Raw genomic sequence first — 20,851 nt, 5'->3', positions numbered from 1 at the left:
TGTTATTTAAAATGATGTATGCATTTTGCACAGCTCTCTGTGGAGATAGTAGCAATCAAAATCCAACATGTAAAGAGTTCAGTGCTGTGATACATATTGTGCACAGAACAGTAATTAAACAGAACATTCCACTTAGCTTAATTTTCAAGTCTTTTTGATTCTGTATTGCACCAGCTGTGTCTGTAGGACTTCTACTTTTAGGAGTGTTAATTCTGGTGCTAGTTGTAGATGAGCTCAAAATGAGAGTGAGAAGGAGAAGAAATAGGCATTAAATGCCTGTACTGTGTGTTGGGATGCTTCTTCTGGTTTTGGCAGTATTGCTGATCTCTCCTTTGAAATTTCTGTAAAGAAGAGGGGGGAAAACAAAGGAAAGCAACAAAAAGCAGTGTATTAAAATAATGAATTATGTTTTCTGTAAGATTAAAAAAATAAATATTCTGCACAAACTTACTGAAAGTAGAGACAAGAAATACCAGATGTTTTTTTTTTTTTTTTGCATACTGATGATCTGTCTCATGGAACCGAGTACAGAATAATGCAGTGCTTGATAAAATGTAAAAAGCATTGACCTGTAACGTAGTGCAGCTTTAACGCAGTGGCTTATCCTTAACTTAAGTTCAGACTTCATTTCATGCTTCCCAGCCTTCTGTCAAAATACTGTACTGTAATTGCAACTGTGCGAGTTCTGCAGTTAATGGCAAGGCTTTTGGAATACTGTATCTGATCTCTGCCTTACAGCACAAGCAGCGCTGCCCTGTGCTGGAGGACCAGTTGGTGGATCTTGTGGTGTATGCCATGGAACGGTCTGAGACTGAAGAGAAGTTTGACGATGGTGGAACCAGTCAGCTTCTGTGGCAGCATCTCTCCAGCCAGCTCATTTTCTTTGTGCTCTTTCAGTTTGCAAGCTTTCCTCATATGGTCCTGTCACTCCATCAAAAGGTAAATTGTTTGTATCGATCCCTGCTGGTAAGAGAGAGAGTAAAAATACTAAATTTAAAAAATAAACATTTTTGATTTTTAATAGGATAGTGAGTACTATCCTATTACTTCTTTCAAGAAGTACCTTATGTGTAACATTTTTCTTTCATGTTGTGCTCTCTAGAAGTGACTCGAATTCTCGAGCTACATTGTGTTATACTGGATATATGGTGAATGATTTTTGCAGTAAGAGTAGTGTGCTGGAGCTAGTTATCCAGAGAGGTGGTGCAGACCTCTTTCCTGGAGGCATTCAAGGTCAAGCTGGACAGGTCTGAGCAACTTGATCTAGCTGTAGCTGTCCCTTGTTCACACAGAAGAGCTTGACTAGATGTCTTTTAAATCTTTTTAATCTTTTGAAGACCCTTCCGAGTCAAATGATTCTGTGATTAGTTTGGTCTATTGTAGCTTATTCAGATATGGGATATTGTATTATATTTGGGTTCAAAATATGTTAGTTGCTGGACCTGGGAGGAGCTAAAGAAACATGCCTTGTAGGTGGATGCAAGAGTCTGTCTTGTTTTTCTAACCGATCAAAGATCATTTGTCCAATTACAGTGGCAATAGCATTATAATCTGAAGTTTATTGCTACTTCCTCACAGTAATACTGTTAAAAGTGATGCACTTTCAATTATTTACCCTTTCCTTTTTGAATTCTGAAGGTGGTGATATCATTCTTCCTTAAGAAAGGGTAGGAAAGGTTAAAGTGTATCAGCAATATCCTGAGTTCTCTTCTGGAAGAGTTGTGGTGCTGATGGTATGAAAAAGATGTTCTTTCTACTTGCTGTAGAATTAACTTATAGCTATATGTGGATAAAATTTCTAGCACGCTATGTATCTTTGCACAGTTACATGAATATCCAAACGTATTATATATACTGAATATCCACTTACTGCATTATTTTTCTTTGCCTATTTTGGTAGCCCTAAAATTAGGTTGCTTTCCTATAATGGCTGTTAATGAGCCTTCGGTGAAGTAAACCAATGTTATTGAAGCAATGGGTGCTATGCCACAAAATTACACAAATGTAAGTTAAAAATAAACAAAGCTAGATTAGAAACTGTGTACTCATTATTGAAGAATTGCTGTTACAGCCAAACTAAAACTAAAAATAAGACTACATACATGAAAATCAGGCATGTCTAGAGAAGTCCAGATGAAGCAAACTCAAGTTGTTTGGGTTCTGAGACTTTTTAAAATGGAGTTAACATAAAACCCACTATGTGCTGCTATCTCTTGCAATACTGCCTTTGGCTACAGGGCTGCAGTGTGACAGTTTAAGTCACATAGTTGAGTTGCTTTTTTTGTTTGTTTTTGATTTTTGGTTTTTGTTTTTCAAAATGGTGTCCTTGAAGAGCTAAATACACTTTAAATTTTACTGTTAATTGCTGTGGCCCACACAGTGTTTTTGTGTTGGGACTACTTGCCTTTTTATCATCTTTCTGAAAGTCTGGCATGTATTTCTGCTTATATTGTGCTATAAAATGCCAAATAACCTCTGAAAACTGGAGCCATTTTAGCCTCCTCTTTTACTTTCATTGGATCTTCACAGAGATATTTATTTTCCTGCCTGCAACATTTGTCTGTTATTGAGTGTTTTTGACAGTTGGCAGGCCGTGGCCTCATTAAAGGAAGAGACCATCTGATGTGGGTGCTACTGCAATTCATCTCTGGCAGCATCCAGAAGAATGCGCTGGCTGACTTCCTCCCTGTTATGAAGCTTTTTGACCTCCTTTATCCTGAGAAAGAAGTAAGTCTTCTCTTTGGTTATTATTCAACATGACACCTTTGTATATAGATATCACTATTTGTACAGTCAACAAATGTACAGTTGGAAGAGTAGCACAGCTAGGGTGGTTATAGTTAGAAAGACTATTGTGGTGAAACAGGGACAGTCAAGGAAGAAATGCTCACCTGTATCTGAGGATCTAGGATTGCAGTGGAAAACTCCAAAAAGAAGAGATCTCTAGGAGATCCTTTCCCAGTAGTAGTCAGTCCTTAAATGGGGTCTAGGAGGTGTGGAGCCTGGCTCTCTCGCCTGTGCTCCCAGGTCTGGCCCAGTCTGTGCCTCAGGTGGTCAATCAGTTGGTTCAGGCCATGACTCAACAGTACCCATATACCTTTGTTCTTCAGTTGGTATGGCATCAATGCACTGCTTAGTTGGAGATTCATATAATTAAATGAAAGATTTCCAGTACTTCCCAGCTATGTTTTTTTCAATAACCACATATGTCCAGCGTTTGGGTTTTTTTTTAACTACAAAACAATGAGCACAACCAAAATCTTAAGTCATGTTGTCCCTAAGTTTTGTTTGACTAAGGTTTTGAGAAGGTGTTTGTTAGAGCCCTGAGAATATACTATTAAGGAATAGTATACAGGTTCATGGTTACATCTGTGAATACATTATCAGATACTTTTTCATGTGCAAGTAAAATGAACAAGTCACTTTAAATTTGTTTAGTATTAATGACTGCCTAAAATTCTTTCTGTAATCTTACATCAGATCCTAGTTGTGCTTGGTATGTTTCTCTAAAATGAATGTTCTTGAGGTAGGAGAGAGTTTAGAGAAAGTTATTAAACCTCCACAACAGTTCTGTCAGCGAGATATCCTCATTGCTTGATTTTACAGTGTCTTCTGTTTTGGGTCAGGAGGTAAGTTAACAAAAATGTGTGATGCACCAAGCTGATAAGGTTGAGTGTACTGTTTTTTCCTCCCAGGGAAAGGAGGGAACAGAAATTCTGTAGTACAATTTGTTGCGTGATCTCACAGATGTTTCATTACCACAAACTATGAGAAGAGTGACTGGATTGATTACTTTAACTGTAGTGATGGGCTTTGAGTTACACTTCCTTCAAGTTTTCGTGGAAATATTGTGGATACTGGCTACACTGGTTTTCTCTGTATTAGTACATGCAGCATCATCACTGGATTGTTTCCTTCTTCAGTGCATTCCTGTACCTGATATTAACAAACCCCAGTCCACTCATGCTTTTGCGATGACCTGTATTTGGATTCATCTGAATCGGAAGGCGCATAGTGACAACTCCAAGTTACAGATTCCCATTCCTCATTCTCTTAAGCATCACCATGAGTGAGTTATGTTCTTTGTTGTTACACTTTGGTATGTTTGTAGACATAATGGCATAAGACTCTTCAAGTCTATGTTTAGAAGGTATTGCATGCTGGGATGTTGTGTAAGGGTTACTAAAGAATTGAAGCAGCACTAAGATCTCAAAGTAAAAATACTACATAAAAAAATGAAATGCTGTTATTATACCTTAAAGGAAATTACATTACATCTAAAAGGGGTAACTCTTAACTTCTGATGGAGATTCAGAAAGAAAATCGATTACTTTGTTTTATTATGCTATGAGTTGGAAAGTGTGGTACACTAAATTTTTTTCTGAAAAAGTCATTTTTGAGGTGTATTTTCCTTCAGAAGTATTTCTCTGACAGAAGAAAATGCAGCTCGATCAGATTTTTCTAAATAGTTATTTGAGTATGTGGCAGATCTAGTTATTTGATGCTGTCCAGTTAATAAATATTTTTTCCCATTATTTTAAAATGGATTTTTTAACCGGAGTTATTGTGGTTCTGATCCTTGAATCATACATGTACCAGTTTCTTTTTACTTAATGTTAATCTGTTTTTGGTACTCTAGGTTTTTGCAACAGAGTTTAAGAAACAAAAGTTTACAGATGAATGACTACAAGATTGCCTTGTTGTGCAATGCTTATTCAACCAATTCAGAGTGTTTTACATTGCCAATGGGCGTACTGGTGGAGACTATTTATGGAAACGGCAACATGAGGATATCTCTTCCAGGGACTAATTGCATGGCATCAGGGTCTATAACCCCGTTGCCAATGAACCTCTTGGACTCGCTCACAGTTCATGCCAAAATGAGGTACAGTCAGCTTTTTTTTTTTTTAAACAAAAAAAGAAAACAAGCAAATTTTTATGTAATTAATTTTCACTATGGAAATACTCATGTTCTTGAAAATGCTATGTATAGATCTCTTGCTTTGTATCATAAGCATTGTAACTTACATCTGTTTGTTTTTTGATTGAAAAATATTTTCTCTTTCCTCAGTCTGATTCATAGCATAGCTACAAGGGTAATTAAGCTGGCTCATGCAAAATCTAGTGTGGCCTTGGCTCCTGCTCTTGTGGAAACCTACAGTCGCTTGTTGGTTTATATGGAAATAGAGTCCTTGGGCATCAAAGGCTTTATCAGTAAGAAAAAAAGCTCCTTCCCCTCAACCCTTCCCTTCTCCTTTAGTTCAGTAGCACATACAAGTTGTTCTGTATTTGAAAACAACAACAACAAAAAATCTTAAGCGAAGGTTCTAAATTGGACAGAAATGATATTCAGTTTAACTCCTTAAAATAATGCAGATGTCAGTTGTACATGTTCAGTCAGAAAATTGAGCTCTATACATGTACAATAATGTAAAACACTGCTTGCATGTGCTCTTTGTAATTAATACAATACTCACAAATCACATGTCTGATATGTAGCTCACTATAACTGTCTATCCACGGTGGTATACCTTGTAGCTACATTTTGAAGCTAGATCTCTTGGAAAACTTATTTTATGAACTTTTTCATAAGGTCAGCTCCTGCCAACTGTGTTCAAATCTCACGCCTGGGGAATTCTGCACACTCTGCTAGAAATGTTTAGCTATCGTATGCATCACATCCAGCCTCACTATCGAGTCCAGCTGCTCAGCCATCTTCATTCCTTGGCTGCTGTGCCACAGAGAAATCAGAACCAGCTTCATCTGTGGTAAGTGATGGTTACCAAGTTTAGTTGTAAAATTTTTTTCTTCATTGTACGTTGAAAGTTGTTAAAGAACTATACTATGTTTGAAACAGGATGCAAGTACCTCCCACTCTTAGTTCTGTGACTGTGGTGTTTTGTAGAATCTCAGCAGACTATTTTGGAGCTACAGTTACATGCTAGTAGGAGTAGTCTGCAGTTGCTTGCAGCAGTCTGTCTCAGACAGGAGATCAGCACCGTCATGTCAAGAGATGTCAGAAAACTGTTGAGCTCCTTCCACTGCAATTGTAGTCACAATGACTAGTTTGTCTGCTCATGGGATTCTGCTTGTTTATTCCTGTAGATGATGTATAAGCCCATTGCAAGAATTAAACTGATTCCAGTTCATTTGGTAGTAACGTTAATTTTCAGTCAGATCAGAGAAATAACTTCACTCATTTTACTCATCTTAGATCTATAAAGGAGTCAGTACGAAGCTGTGGGGACTCTGTGTGAATTTGTGGGGAAAAAATAATTGATGTATGCCTTGCATCAGTGTAAGTCACACTTTAAAACAATAGCTAATCTGCATACAAGAAAGATGGAAGGACTAGTTCAAATTCTAGAGTCCATGTGCAGTTAATTCTAGGGAAAAATACTGGTTTTTATTGTCTTATGTTTTTTGAAAGGTTAAGCTGCAGACTGATACTCAGTTTGTATCCAGAATCTGGGTTTATTTCTGTTGGTTTTTCTTTTTAATTTACTAGATGATATTTAAGGCTCCTTCCAACCCAATCTATTCTATGGATTTGAAGCTGGAAATCGTGTTCTTTTTATTGTTTTGTCTGAGTACTGTTTTGTCTTTTTACTTCATGAAAGACAAGATTGTTATGTGAATCAGACAACTTAGGTGCACGTAACATGTTGCTAGTTTGGGGTAAACTAATAGATGGCTTTGGCATTTCAGAGACATGAGATTGTAAAAATCTCTTAGATTACTTCAAACTGTCTCATGTGAAAAGCACTTGCAGTCAGCATGCGGTAAAATAAAGTGCTTTTCATCAAAAGCAATACTTCATTTCTTTGGTGAGGATGATCTAGTGCTTTCCATTTCAAGGTGGTATCCTTGCAAATTCTTTGCCTTGTTCATGCTTGGGTTTTTTTGTTCTGTTCTAGCATGCGAATGTTAGTCCGTATGTCTTTGTTTAGATGAAGGTGTTCAAAAGATAATAAAGGGGAGCTCTAAACTGGGGAAACTCCAATCTGGTTTCCAAGTACTCTGCACCTGAAATTTTCACTAAATCAACTTTTGAGGGGCTTTATTTGAAAGAAAGTTGAGAACATCACTTGCAAAACAAATGGTTTTGTATTACATGAAGTAGAAACTAAAAGTCTTTTTGGAATCTTAGAAGCAGTAGTATAGGTGTTATTTACTAATTGGACTGTTTCCTTCTTTCAGTGTTGAGAGCACTGCTTTAAGGCTAATCACAGCTTTGGGCAGCTCAGAAGTCCAACCGCAGTTTACACGGTTCCTCAGTGACCCCAAAACAGTTCTGTCCGCAGAATCAGAGGAACTCAACAGGGCTTTAATCTTAACTCTAGCAAGGGCAACGCATGTGACAGGTAACAGTGGTGTGCTGAGATGATGTTTAACTGAAGATTGAAGTCAGACCACTTCTCTAAAATACAATTTAACATAAAATCCTAGAAATGACCCAGTCCAAATATATATCCCACAATTTTCTTGTTTTGAGAAATGTTTAATTTGTGCTTATGAATTCTGACGTTATTTTTAGGGAAAAAGCCATCAGAAGTCAGATGTATAAAAATCAACTAGATCTTAAACACAGATCTAGTGTTACCATCTTGTTCTCTTTATCCTGCTTTCAATTTCATTATTAAAGGTTTGGATTGATGACTGATACTTGACATTTAAAAGTAAAAATGCAGTGTTAAGAGCAAGTATGTTGCTCATGCAGAAACCTAATTTGCTTACCTTTTAAGAAGTAGTAGCATGTGTTTTGGATTTGGGAGGGAAGGGGGAGAAGTTTTTATTGCGGATTTTAATGTGTTAGGAATTTATAATTATAGTGGGTAGGTCTTGTTAGCTTGGTGAAGAGTATTTTCTCTAGCTCCTTTGTTTATGGAAAAATATACTTTTAGTGTAAAGACTTGATGGAGAATGAGAACAATTGATTTTAGAAAAACCAATGGAGGAAATCTTTAAATAAAGGGCTTCTCTGTGTTTAGTTTTTATGCCTTTGATCAATATGTAATTTTAAACCAATATTGGAGGCTAGAAGGGAGTGAGTTTTGTTTGATTTCTACAGCTTAATCTTGCCCCATTCCTGGATGCTTTCAAGGCCAGTCTGGATGTGGCTCTGGGAAGCCTGGTCTTGGTGGTTGGTGACCCTGCACATAGCAGGGGGGTTGAAACTAGATGAGCATTGTGGTCTCTTTCAACCCAGGCCATTCTATGATTCTGTCAATTGAGAAAACTGCTGAGCTGTTTTTTAAAGCAATGCAGAAGTAGCATCCAGTGATTTCACTGTCATTAATTTCCTCAAGATTTTTTAAAATTTTAATCAGTTAATCAGCAGTAGCATGTTCTGCTGTTGTTAAAGAAAATTAAATATAAGATCTTAAAATGGCGCTTGCTTTATTTCTAGCTCAAAGCCTAAAAATAATTCCATTATTGTTAATAGCGTAAAATATGTTATTCTATGGAATAAATAAGATTCTATAGGAAGGGATGGGAGAAGTTGGTCAAAAAGTGAGCCCTTTTATACAACAGAGCCTTAATGCATGTTGCTACAGAACAAATAACAATAAGCAACGTTAGAATTTCATGTAAAAATAATCCTAATGTTGTCAATCCATTTCTTAGATTTTTTCACAGGCTCTGATTCAATTCAAGGAACTTGGTGCAAGGATATATTGCAGACTATCATGAGTTTTACTCCACATAACTGGGCATCCCATACACTAAGCTGTTTTCCAGCTCCACTGCAGGTAATAGTTATGCTTATGATTTTATATCTGGAAATACACAGAACTTACTCTCTAAACAAGTTATTTTGCTTTTTACTAGTCAGTGAGATTCATTTTCTGTCTGTGCTATGCTATATCAGTATAAAAAATTGTGTCTGTAACACTGATGTATCTTCAGAAATGAGTTAGCTTTTCCTGAAGTATTCTAAGGTCAAGTTTGGCAAGTTGATACTACTAGTTAAAGGTAAATCAGATCTTTAAAAAATATATAATTAATGATTGAAGAAGCCTGTAATCTTGTGGCAGTTTGTCATATATTATTGACAAAACAGTCAGCGTGGTGTCAGGGTGAAGAATCCTGTCTAGTGGATTTTCATTGTACAAGGAAGTAGAAACTTACAATGTGCAAAGTCAGGCTGAAGTTGGCCTTTCATACTTTTATTTTAGGCTCTTGGTCACACTACATCCTACTTTTCTTTCAGGTGTTCTTCAAACAGAATAACGTGCCTCAGGAAAGCCGTTTTAACCTGAAGAAGAATGTGGAAGAAGAATATCGAAAGTGGAAGTCTATGACCAATGAAAATGAAATAATCACACGCTTTTCGGTGCAAGGTTCACCCCCACTTTTCCTTTGTCTGCTGTGGAAGATGCTGCTAGAGACAGATCACATTAATCAAATTGGTTACAGGTGAGGATACAGAAGGTGCAATTTCAATGTTTGTGCAGCAGAATTTTCTGCTAGGAGGACATAGTCCATGTGCATTGGAGCTCAATTTGCACATACTTTTTAAAATTTGGAACATGGGGAACAAAAGAGTGGAGCCAGATATTGATGTAGCATCTAAGATTGATTGTACCTCCTGACTGAGTTTTTTGTTTGTTTTGTACATAATGGTCTGTACCAGTATTTTAATGCTATTTTTGTATTTAAGTACACAGTACAGAAGAATAAAACTACATTGGGCTACTGGATATATAACTTTATGGATGTTATGCATAAAAATACATAACGAAAGCATGTATTCTAAACAGAGTACTGTGGATCAGAATTGGTGAACCTGAGACATTTCTTCTAATTAGAAACTTTGAAATTCACTTGTTCTTTAAATGGGTCTTTTTGTTTCTTTTAGTTTCTCTTCATTTAATGAGGTGAGGAGTAAACGTTTGTGTAAAACTCATTCATTCTTAGGATATATCAGATGAAAATGTTTTAAAAAGTGTGACATTTGATTTGCTTCCAAATGTTCTTGTAAAAGAGACTAGCTTTTGTTTTGTTTTGTTTCTTCTGTGGTAGAGTATTAGAAAGAATTGGGGCCAGAGCTCTTGTGGCACATGTCAGGACATTTGCGGATTTCTTGGTGTATGAATTCTCCACCTCTGCAGGAGGTCAGCAGCTCAATAAATGTATTGAGATTCTCAATGATATGGTGTGGAAATACAACATTGTAACACTGGACAGGTTGATACTTTGTTTGGTAAGTCTTAAAAGAAAGAATCTGAGAGGTTTTTTCTGCTTAGAGTTTGGTCCTTGCTATCTGTGCTACTTCTGTGAGAGCAATTTTTTTAGAAGTGTATTACTTAAAAAATATTGACTATTTGATAAGTAAAATAGTAGATTAGTTCTGTAAGTAATGTGAAAGTCAGTCTTATAGTTACCTGAATCTATAGGGAAAGCCTTTTGTGGTTATTTAAAGGCAACCATTGAATTAGTATTATTGAACTTTATTTTTTGTGCTCTGGATCTTTGATCTCAGAGCTGTGCAATTACTTCTGCATTTGGAAAAGACAGGAGTAGTATGCCATTGTTTGGAAACAAATGGAAAGCCCTGTACCTGTTAGTTATTGTCTTTTTGCTTGGAATTCATCCTGATTCATCAGAAAAAAAATAGAGGAAAAATGATGTTCTGTCTTTTCAGGTTATCTTGTAAATTAAAGAAAAGCAGAACTTAGACAAAGGGAAATAAATTTTCTTTGTGTAATTATAATTGTGCTAAGATGAGATTTTTAAATTATGAAGCTGTTTGAGTTTTAGTGGGGACTTCAAGTTCAAGTGAGAACATGATGGAGTGGCTGGAAGTTTGAAGCAATCTTAGCCAATTAATAATAAGAATGAAGCTATTTTCAAGAAGAGAGCAGAGATACAGAAGAGAAAGAGAATTCTTGGGTAACATACTTTCACCGGGAATTTTTTGAGATTTTCTCTCTGCAGAATAGAAAATGTGATGATTACTTTTCTCCAGTGATGATGGAGCCTACCTGTGTTCCATCTTCACTCCAAAAATAAAGTTGAGAGACTATATTTTTTGTGTGAATTTGTGTGCAGATCTATGTAATGTTGAGCTCTACTGGCTTGCTAATGTCTAGTGGTTCCTAAGCAGACAGCAGCATCAACTCTATAATTCCATGTTTTCTGATTCTTTTTGTTTGAAGGCTATGCGTAGTCATGAAGGAAATGAAGCTCAAGTCTGTTACTTCATTATTCAATTACTCTTACTCAAGCCTAATGATTTCAGAAACAGAGTGAGTGATTTTGTGAAGGAGAATTCTCCAGAGCATTGGCTGCAGAATGACTGGCATACTAAGCATATGAGTTATCACAAGGTATCAAAGCTAATAAAACCACTGTATTTCGATACTTCCTGTAGAGTTCAGATCAGCTAGAAAGTATTTTTTCCTTGAAAATTACAAGAAAGTTCTGTAGGTTCTTAGAGCTGCTTAAGTAGTAATTTGTTTGGGCTACTATAAAAATACAATGCTATGTTTACATAATTGTGTTCAAATTATAATTTGTAATATCCAAATAGGGAGGCATCTGAAGGGCTTATTAGGAACCCTTGTTCATCTAAATCCAATCATTTTAAAACTTTGTTTTTACTGAGATTCATTTAGGATAGAGTTCTTGTGCACCAAGGAAAAGTATATTTCCTTCTGTTCTTTTATGACTAATACAACAGTTAAATCTACATTTTTCTCCTAATTATTAAAGTCTTCCATCTCCTGTGTGAGAAAAATACAATTTCCAGACACATCAGGGAAGAGAATTGCTGAGATTTTAATATTTTTGTAAACATACTGGCTTCTGCTGGCTAAAAAGTGATGTGTGACAAAGTGTTCTGTCAAAGGATACATAAATGCTGGGTGAAAATAGGTACAACTAAACTCCCATGCAACTAAGCAGATACAGTTCTGATCCAGGTGCTTTTTGGTCCACATTTGATTCTGTGCTGGCAGTGAAGTGTCTTAACTTTCTAAAAGTGAATAATGGTTGAAGACCAAATTATATTGATCTGGGAAGTGTTCAGCCATAGACTCAGCCTGGCATGTGGAAATTTCAGTCACAGGTAAATACCGTGCACATGCTTCAGCTGCACTCATCTGGTATTTGGGTACATTCCAGTTCTTTCCCAGGGAGCAATTGCATGTATATTATTTCTAGTGCTCTGATTTAGTGCATAATGCAGAAGCTTTCAGTGGTGTTAATTTCCTTTACATTTCCTCCTATAACAGTGTGACAAGTGACACATAGTGACTAGTTGCTTTTAGCTTTGGCTCGGTTTACTTATTGCTCCCTTACGCCCCTTTGAGCAATGGAGAAACTTCTGTTTTGTTTTTTTCTGAATATGTATCTTCTGGTCATAACCACTGCGTGATTTCACTCAGAAGATCATTTTTCTTCAGTAAGCTTTGTGTTGCTAACCTCGTATTGGAGTTGTGAATGATAATGAAGGTTATGAAGTGTCTTTTAAAGCAACATAGGTGCTGAATATTTAATACAGTGCTTTTAAAGAAATAGCTTTCAAGCTTGTTTGGTTTCTTTCCCTCCAGAAATATCCTGAAAAGTTGTATTTCGAAGGCTTGGCAGAGCAAGTCAATCCCCCAGTTCAGATCCAGCCCCAGTATCTTCCAATTTACTTTGGAAATGTATGTCTGCGATTTCTGCCGGTGTTTGACATTGTAATCCATAGATTTCTGGAACTGCTTCCAGTGTCTAAGTCACTAGAAACTTTACTGGATCATCTGGGAGGTTTATACAAATTCCATGGTAAGTTACCTGTGAATGCAGGCTCTTATTCCTACTGTGGTGATGCTCTTGTCCTTCATCTCCTTCATTCATAACAATCAGCTAACATAGTTTTGTTTAATTCATTAGTATTCTATGAATTGTGAGTGTGCATTTCCACAAAGAAGTACAATATGTGATTAGTGTACTTCAGCCTACAAACAGTGCTCTTATTCAGGTAGCTTTTGTAAGACTATGCTTGCTTCACACCTTTCCCTTTCACCCCTTGTAGCAGTGAATACTTGGAGTTGTATCTTAACAGTCTTCTAGATACTAAGATGATAGAAAAAGTTCTTCCACCTAACATTGTTTAAGACAAAATTATTTATCCTGTGTTTTTTTTTTTAAAAAACTCTTTATTTTTACTACACTTCTGCAGTATATTTATTTTTATAGATGACATTGTAATGTTTTGGCCAGACATCTTAGGATGTTCTTTGTTTACTGTGACTTCATGACTAGAGTCTTACTATTTAATAGCTTTTAAATGCAGAGATGGTTTAGAGGATTTATTTATGAATAAATTACTGATAGCTTATGTGGTGATGTTGACTTTGCCTGTCTTCTGCCTGTCTCCATGCTTTCAAGCATAAATGCAAGACAAAAGAAAGTCAATGCTGTATAATGACACAAAGAACGTGAGCCTGTTCCATACATGCTTTTTCAAGTACATGCGATTTAGTCTTGTCCAGCTCTTAGTTTGAATTTCATTCTTGCCATCGGAAGTGTAATAATGATGCTAAGAGAGATTTCCATTCACTTTCTTGTTTTCTTCTTGGCAGACCGTCCGGTGACTTACTTGTACAACACTCTTCACTATTACGAGAGACATCTGAGAGAGCGCACCAACCTCAAGAGGAAGCTTGTTCATGCCATCATTGGCTCTCTCAAAGATAATCGCCCTCTGGGTTGGTGCCTAAGTGATACTTACCTCAAATGTGCTATGAATGCCAGAGAAGATAATCCGTGGGTTCCTGATGACACTTACTATTGCAAACTCATTGGAAGACTAGTAGACAATATCCTTCTTAGTGTGCACTAAGCTGTACCAATGTCTTTTAGCTTTGTTTTATCAAAATGTTCAATTTCATTAATAAGCCTATTTTGAGTTTGTTTCTAGAGGTGTGTAGAATGTTAAAGCAGTAAACCAATTAAGCAGATACAAAACTGAGTGGAGATTATGTAAAAATCAGTAATGATAAAGAATAACTGACCTCTCCTGAAACAGTACAGAGCTGTTCCTTCCAATTACAGAAATTGTTTAGAAGGTGAGATCAAAGTTGCAATGTGTCTCTTTATTTCTTTGTTGTTTTATGTGACTGTGCTCTCCTAGCAAAAACATCCTGAAACCTCTGGTGAAAATGAAGTACAGTACAGCTTTGCAAATATTTCACTACACTCCATTGTTTCTAGATAAAAATGCTGATATTTATGCGTTCTCAAATGAATCTTAATTGCTACGCAAAGTAAGCTTGACATAAAACATGATAAAAATAAATTTAGAACAGAATATTACTTTTTTTCTAGTGCCATTACCAGTATTATGATGGGGGAAAAAAAAAATTCTGTATAGCTAACAGCATATAGGTGAGGGTCAATATACATTATGTTAACAATTGCTGAGTGTGTTTTTAGGACACAATAATACCTTTAACACCAGCCTTATTGCTCTTAATTGTTGCTTTTTATTTTTTACGTTTGTGATTACAGCTGACTTAAAATACTATGGTGAACCTATGCACCTCTGTGTTCTAGAGAGTAGCACTAGTGGAGTCTCTCTGGATGCCTTCTCTCTTAGGATTAGCTTTATGGGATTTAGCCAATTTTCTACATCTTACATTTTTGCTCATCTTTCCAAATGGTCTTTTTCTAATGTGTCATGTGGAACGTGTATTAGATCTATATAAAGAAAATTAAAATTACATAAAAGTCTGCTCTTATGCAAATGTCAACAGTGTTAGATCTTCTCAATATTTAGCTCTAATGATCTATTCTTCCTTGTGAAAGTCTTTTCAGAGGCTGAGCAGGTGTTCACTTTGCATAAACCATTGCTGTAGAATTCTAGGAGATCTTTTGCTGAAGCAAATTAAAGGTTCCGCACTGCAAATTCTTGTTAATTTCATCTTGTCCTGAATGAGATGGCTGATGTTTTTTCTTCCATCACTTCATCGAGGAAATTTATCCTTTGCATGACGTGTGTGAGTCTACACGTTGCTTTATGCACGTTTATTCATAACTGTATTTATGCAGTGCTTCAAGTGGCTTATATTCATGCTCATCCATATGTCTTATTTTTTAGCTGTGTCTATTTTACACAGTGTTAGCGATTTCTTTCAGTTCAGTTTTGTCTCTGTGACATATACATGCAGTGTTAAGCAGTGTGCTGTGTACACTAGTTCTTGTTGGGGAGCTTTTTTTCCTTAATCACTGTCACCTATGGCAGGCAAATCACCTGGTCCATTTCCAAATTGTGACTGGAGATTCAATGAGTTTCCTAACCCAGCTGCCCACGCTCTTCATGTTACCTGTGTTGAGCTCATGGCACTGGCAGTTCCAGGAACAGATGTGGGCAATGCGCTACTGAACGTTGTGCTGAAGAGGTACGTTGGCTTTCTAAAAATGTTTTCTGCAGTTTATAATATGTAATTGAAGATTGCTAAGGTAGTTTGCAGTATTTGTTTTCTTAAGTTTTGTAACATTTACATTAATTAAACCTTTCACTATTTGCATTTAAGTGGTTTTTGCAGAGTTTTTCATTGGGTTCAATGGCACAAGGCTAGAAAAAGTCTTGTCCTTTCAGCTGGAGTGAAAGGAGAAATTCCATCAGTTAATATACAGCGAAGGAGGCAGAAACCGTTTGTAGGACTCTGAATCCTGTGTGTTAAATTAGAGATACTTTGAAACAGAACAGAGTTGCAAGGCCAATGTGCTCTCAGGATGCCTTAAATTTGACCTGTAGTTCTATTTATTGATTCCTTGTTGAACTGAAGTGAAAAGAAGGACCTAGTCTTCTTGCAAAGATGACTCAAAACATCATCTTTGATCAGTAGGGACAAACTGAAATGATTTTGTTTTCAACTTGATTCAGCTTAGTAATATGTTATTGTTAGCTTTGTGGCATGTGGAGGGAACAAGTAAATAAAGGGACAAGCAGCTGTTATGCACTTGAGCTTGTTTGGTAGCAGTCATAGTGTGATTACACCCTTTCAGAAAAACATGCTTCTAAAACAAAATCATGTTGGACTAAAATTTTTCAAGCAATGTCATAGTGATGCTGAATGTTGTGTCTTCTGAAAACTACATGTGTTTGTATAGTTCTGTAAACTTCTTGAGAAGTGTTCTTTGTATAAATAAACCTTCTTGCAGGCACAAATTACAGTTGTGGATTTCAGAGCTCAGGTTTTCTTTTTTTTTTCTATCTGTAGTCAGCCCCTGGTGCCAAGAGAGAATATCACAGCTTGGATGAATGCTATTGGACTAATTATCACAGCCTTACCAGTGAGTCAATATGTTGTATTTTAAAATAAAATGTCTTTTTTCACAAAAACATTATTGACTTTCTAGAGTACATTTCAAAACTTTTTTCAGTTTGCAGTGTAAAGGCAACATGTACAGATTCCTCAGAGAGCCATTCTGAAGACTATTTGCATGCTAGAAAAACATCTTTTTCTACTTCTGCAGCATGGAAGAAGTGATGAAGCTTTCTGCTTTTGTTTTGTTTTCAGGCTAGGATGAAAATGAGTTAATTACTCCCATTAAAAATGTTAGGTTCCACATGTTGTATTAATTATGAGCTGGAACTGCAAACTCAAAATTTTCTGTAAGGCTTCTGATGCAAATCTAATTGTCTTAACACTTACACATCCTTTGTCTGTATGTCTTTATATCGTTCTCTCAACTTCTTGAGAAATATTCTTAAACTATGTAAATGTACCTAAGGCTGTATAAGCAAGTGCATGCAGTATTAGTGATCATGTGTTGGCAGACGTTTTGATCTTCTGAATATAATGACCAGGAAAATCTGAATAACCTTAACTTTCTTTTTCTTCTTACTTGTTGCTTATATGTGCAACAGTTGTCCTTGTGACCTTCCTCTTTCAAAGTAGTTTCTTTCTTTGGAAAAAAAGTCAGCATGGATTTTGTCCTCATTATTTTGGATCCACTGATTTCTCTGGACCGTTTTCCTTGAACCTTTGTTTATATTCTCTGGCATTTATATCTTTCTTTTTGATTTCATGTTGGATTTTTGGTCTGTTTGTGCTTGTACTCAGAAAATTTTTGTTCTCTTTCCACTAAGGCCTTTAACATTTGCTCTGTTCCTTTTGATATCTTTTACAATAGCTCTCTAAATAATTAAATTAATGAACTGTGTCATGATAACCTTGTGATAACCTTTGAGTGCGCCACATCCATGGACATGGATGTGTTTTTTTTGTATTATGCATCTTAATTTTCAGGTTCATCAAACAGGTATATAAACTACCATCTAGTTGAAAACATCTTAGAAATATAATGATGTTTCTCATCCTTTCTCCGCTGTCATTTTGAATGTTCTTTTCAGAAGGAATTCAGCCTCTTTGTTTTTCCAGGAGCCATACTGGATTGTTCTCCATGATCACATTGTGAATGTTATCAACAGTCCCAGCTTGACTTCAGAGACAGAGTGGGTTGGTTACCCTTTCCAGCTGTTTGACTTCACAGCATGTCATCAGTCTTACTCTGAGATGAGTTGTAGCTACACTCTGGCTTTGGCACATGCTGTTTGGCATCATTCTAGCATTGGACAGCTTTCTCTCATTCCCAAGTACGTGTAATTATATTTGATGATTTGTCTTCAATTTTATATGTGTGATGTATATAGCAAAGCTGTACCTGTAGTAAAGCAAATGTGTAGGGAGTTGCACCGAAATCTGCTCAGTAGATCATGAGTCCTTTTCCAGCTCCCTTTTTCCCTTCATCATGGCTCTTATTGTCTGTAAGTTTCAGAGCTCTCATCTAGACTGTGACTGTCTTTTACAACTGTCTTTTAAAAAATTTTTATTAGTTTTGTGCTTGTTTTTGTTCATTTAAACTTTTCCTAAAAATGCTGATTGTAGTATAATTATAAGGTTTCAGCTATGATCAGTGTGTCTTTAATTCTGGAAGGTACCCTGTAGCTGCTCAGTGAGATGCTTTACTGGCTGAAAGACACAATAGTGGCCCACTTAGTCATTAAGTCAAGTGAAAAGTACCACTGCATTAAAAAAATACTGATTTGACTTTCCACAGTGCTGTGTTAATGGTAAGACTAACAGCTGTCATTTGCTAATACCAAGTTTTAACATACTGGGCAAAAGTGAAGGTGTTATGATGAATTCCTCTCAATTAGTCATGACAGTTGAATTAAAGGTAATGTTAAAACTGCAGAGGACAGCTTTTCTACTGCACGTAGCATTCTGCTAAGCTTTGGTGGGATTGCGTTTCTCCTTGAGATTTCTTGTTTTAGTCAATAATGCCTAGAAGTGTTCTAGAGCGTCACTGAAACAGCTAATATTTTCAAAACATCATAATAATTTCTAAAAGAAAGGCTCAGATCCATCAGAGATAATCTGATGCTTTAGTTGAATGTTGGGAAGAGAAGAAAATAGGTCTGGTTGAAGTAATAAGTACCTTTGAAATATTACAGGTTCCTCACAGAAGTGTTGATACCCATAGTGAAAACAGAGTTCCAGTTGCTTTATGTTTACCACCTCGTTGGTCCTTTTCTACAGCGATTCCAGCAGGAGAGGACACGATGCATGATAGAGGTAAAGCATAGCTCTTGGATCACTTTATACAATGTCTATTATATTTGAATTGCAATTATATTAAAAAGTAGAGTCTGACACTTTTGTGCCTTTGGAGACAGATTGGAGTGGCATTCTATGAAATGCTCCTGAATGCTGATCAATACAGCTCGCATCTGAACTACATGGATCCCATATGTGATTTCCTGTATCATATGAAATATATGTTCACAGGTGACAGTGTGAAAGACCAAGTAAGTAAATCAGTTATCTTCCCTTATAGAAAATTAATCTTTCTAAGGAATGATTTTCATCTGTAGCAGTAAAACAAAAAGCTTAATTTTGAACTAGTCTCTCTGTATGCAAACTGGGGAGTTGGTACACTTTTATGCAGTTACAATCTTTAACTGCAGTAGGCTTAGTATCTCAGATCTCTGGGTTATTTTCTGTAGTGTGAAGCTTAAGATGCAGCTTGAAGGTTCTCAAAGTACTATTATTAAAGCAGCCACTGGGGCAAAGCTGTATAAAATTTTGAATATTTGACAATATATTTCAAGCCACATCTTTCAAGTTTTTCCTTAGTTTCTGTTTCACTTAATGTAGCTTGACTTGTGAAAAAAGCAAGAATGTGGCCAAAGTTGGTTTAAAAAAATAATAATAATAATCACGTAGTTAATTTTATAACAGGTTGAACTTCTTAGAAATACAAATTGTGTTAATCATTCTGCAGAGCTTTGTTATAGTACTGTCAGACCAAAGCAGGGGGCAGGGTTAAGGCTTGTTATCACAAGAGGTCCATAACTTTACATGACAAATAGAAAGTTAACATAAAAACTGTGATCTTTTTTTTTCTGTGCATCATTAATGGTCGTATTGGTGGCAACGTGTCCAAAAACTCCCGATTTACCAAATTCATTTCTGTCTTAATTTATTATTTATTATTGTTCTATTTTACAGGTTGAGAAAATAATTTGTAACTTAAGACCAGCTTTGAAACTTCGGTTACGTTTCATAACACACATCAGCAAAATGGAGCCAGCAGGTGTTCCACAGCAACCTCTCAGTAATGGGTCACCAGCACAACAACCGAGCCAAGTGCCTGTTAATGTTGCTCTGCCAGTAACACAGTGAAATGAAGTGTTAGACTGGTCTTGATGTGAAGGCAGCCTTCAAGGTGAAATATCATCTGAACTGAAATCTGGTATGCTGTATAAAAGGAAAGAGAACTACAGACAGATCCGTGCTTCATTTTCTTTTACACAGTGAAGCTAATTGTATGCATGCCAATCTTCTTGACTATTTATATCAGACACTAAATGAGGTGTATGTTGCCTTTCTTTGAAAGCACTGATTAAAGTTTCTCTACAAGCAAGTATAAAGACTTCTGAAGAGTTTACAGCATTCCTGCTCCCTACCCTGATTTAAGTCATCTGGATTTTTCCTTCCTTCTGTCTCTGTGAAATGAAAACATATTCAGTGTATATATAGTCTGGTTTAAAAAGGAAAAAAAAATTGCATTTGACTTCTGAACATTAGGAATTTGTATTCTTTTTGTCCAACAGAAGAATTTTTTATCCTCATTTGGGCAGGTAAACTAAACCGTTATGTAGGAAAACTCGTAGACAAAGAGATTGCATCAATTGTGTGGCATTAGAACATCTTTCTGGAGATTGAGAATGAGCTTTTGAAAATCACTGTAAATTTCATATGTACAGTTTATATTCAAGGGATGTAGAGATTCAAGAGGTGAGTGGTGGCTTTGATCTAGCATCAATTACTACACTGGTGTAGATTTTCCAGAGGCTGTCTCTACTGTATTTACTGGAAGTGTGTGTGCTCACTTAAAGCTATGCTGTTTCACATTTTACCTTTCCATTTGGGAAATGCTGTAATTTTTATCAGGTCACCTGGATTTTCTTGATACTCTATATTTTAGATTTCTATATTCTACTTTCTTTATCTGTGTACTGTAGTGAGCAGGTTTTGGTAATAGAGCTGAAATACTGAACATTTTGTAAATATTCATCTTGTTTGACAAACTTTTTAAATTAAAAAAAAAAAAAAAGCTTTAAAGACTGTAATGGTATTAAGCTTATTTATTTTCTGTACATTTTATATTAAAAATAAGGATTTACCATATCAAGGGCTTCTCAGGCAGATCTGAGAAGTGAGAATTTCATTGTGGCTTTACAAGTTCTGTCAGCAGTGAAACTCTTAACAACTTGTTCTCTTCCTAAACAATTTTTGGGGGCATACAGCCAGAAAAGCCAGCAGAAACAACGCATCTCCTGTCT

General features: G+C 36.1%; 1 protein-coding gene across 2 annotated transcripts in view; it reads left to right on the top strand.

Moving 5' to 3' along the window:
• MED23 (mediator complex subunit 23) overlaps positions 1-20,596 on the top strand; it is a 34,364-nt gene extending 13,768 nt beyond the window's left edge. For both annotated transcript variants that reach the window (XM_052671125.1, XM_052671114.1), the window contains 19 exons: positions 739-939; positions 2,584-2,727; positions 3,924-4,069; positions 4,640-4,885; positions 5,072-5,214; positions 5,594-5,768; positions 7,201-7,364; positions 8,629-8,753; positions 9,215-9,420; positions 10,027-10,207; positions 11,163-11,333; positions 12,558-12,774; positions 13,575-13,811; positions 15,227-15,392; positions 16,218-16,290; positions 17,382-17,596; positions 18,458-18,578; positions 18,680-18,811; positions 19,515-20,596. In XM_052671125.1, coding sequence (XP_052527085.1) covers positions 739-939; positions 2,584-2,727; positions 3,924-4,069; positions 4,640-4,885; positions 5,072-5,214; positions 5,594-5,768; positions 7,201-7,364; positions 8,629-8,753; positions 9,215-9,420; positions 10,027-10,207; positions 11,163-11,333; positions 12,558-12,774; positions 13,575-13,811; positions 15,227-15,392; positions 16,218-16,290; positions 17,382-17,596; positions 18,458-18,578; positions 18,680-18,811; positions 19,515-19,688 — 3,237 coding nt within the window. In that variant the 3' untranslated portion in view covers positions 19,689-20,596. The remainder of the gene's footprint in view (positions 1-738; positions 940-2,583; positions 2,728-3,923; positions 4,070-4,639; positions 4,886-5,071; positions 5,215-5,593; positions 5,769-7,200; positions 7,365-8,628; positions 8,754-9,214; positions 9,421-10,026; positions 10,208-11,162; positions 11,334-12,557; positions 12,775-13,574; positions 13,812-15,226; positions 15,393-16,217; positions 16,291-17,381; positions 17,597-18,457; positions 18,579-18,679; positions 18,812-19,514) is intronic.
• The last annotated feature ends 255 nt before the right edge of the window (positions 20,597-20,851 follow it).

The sequence above is a fragment of the Tympanuchus pallidicinctus genome, unplaced genomic scaffold, assembly GCF_026119805.1.
Source record: "Tympanuchus pallidicinctus isolate F22 unplaced genomic scaffold, pur_lepc_1.0 scaffold1, whole genome shotgun sequence".
NCBI lineage: Eukaryota > Metazoa > Chordata > Aves > Galliformes > Phasianidae > Tympanuchus > Tympanuchus pallidicinctus.
The sequence above is the reverse complement of the archived record's forward strand: the minus strand, read 5'-3'. Positions and strand labels throughout refer to the sequence as shown.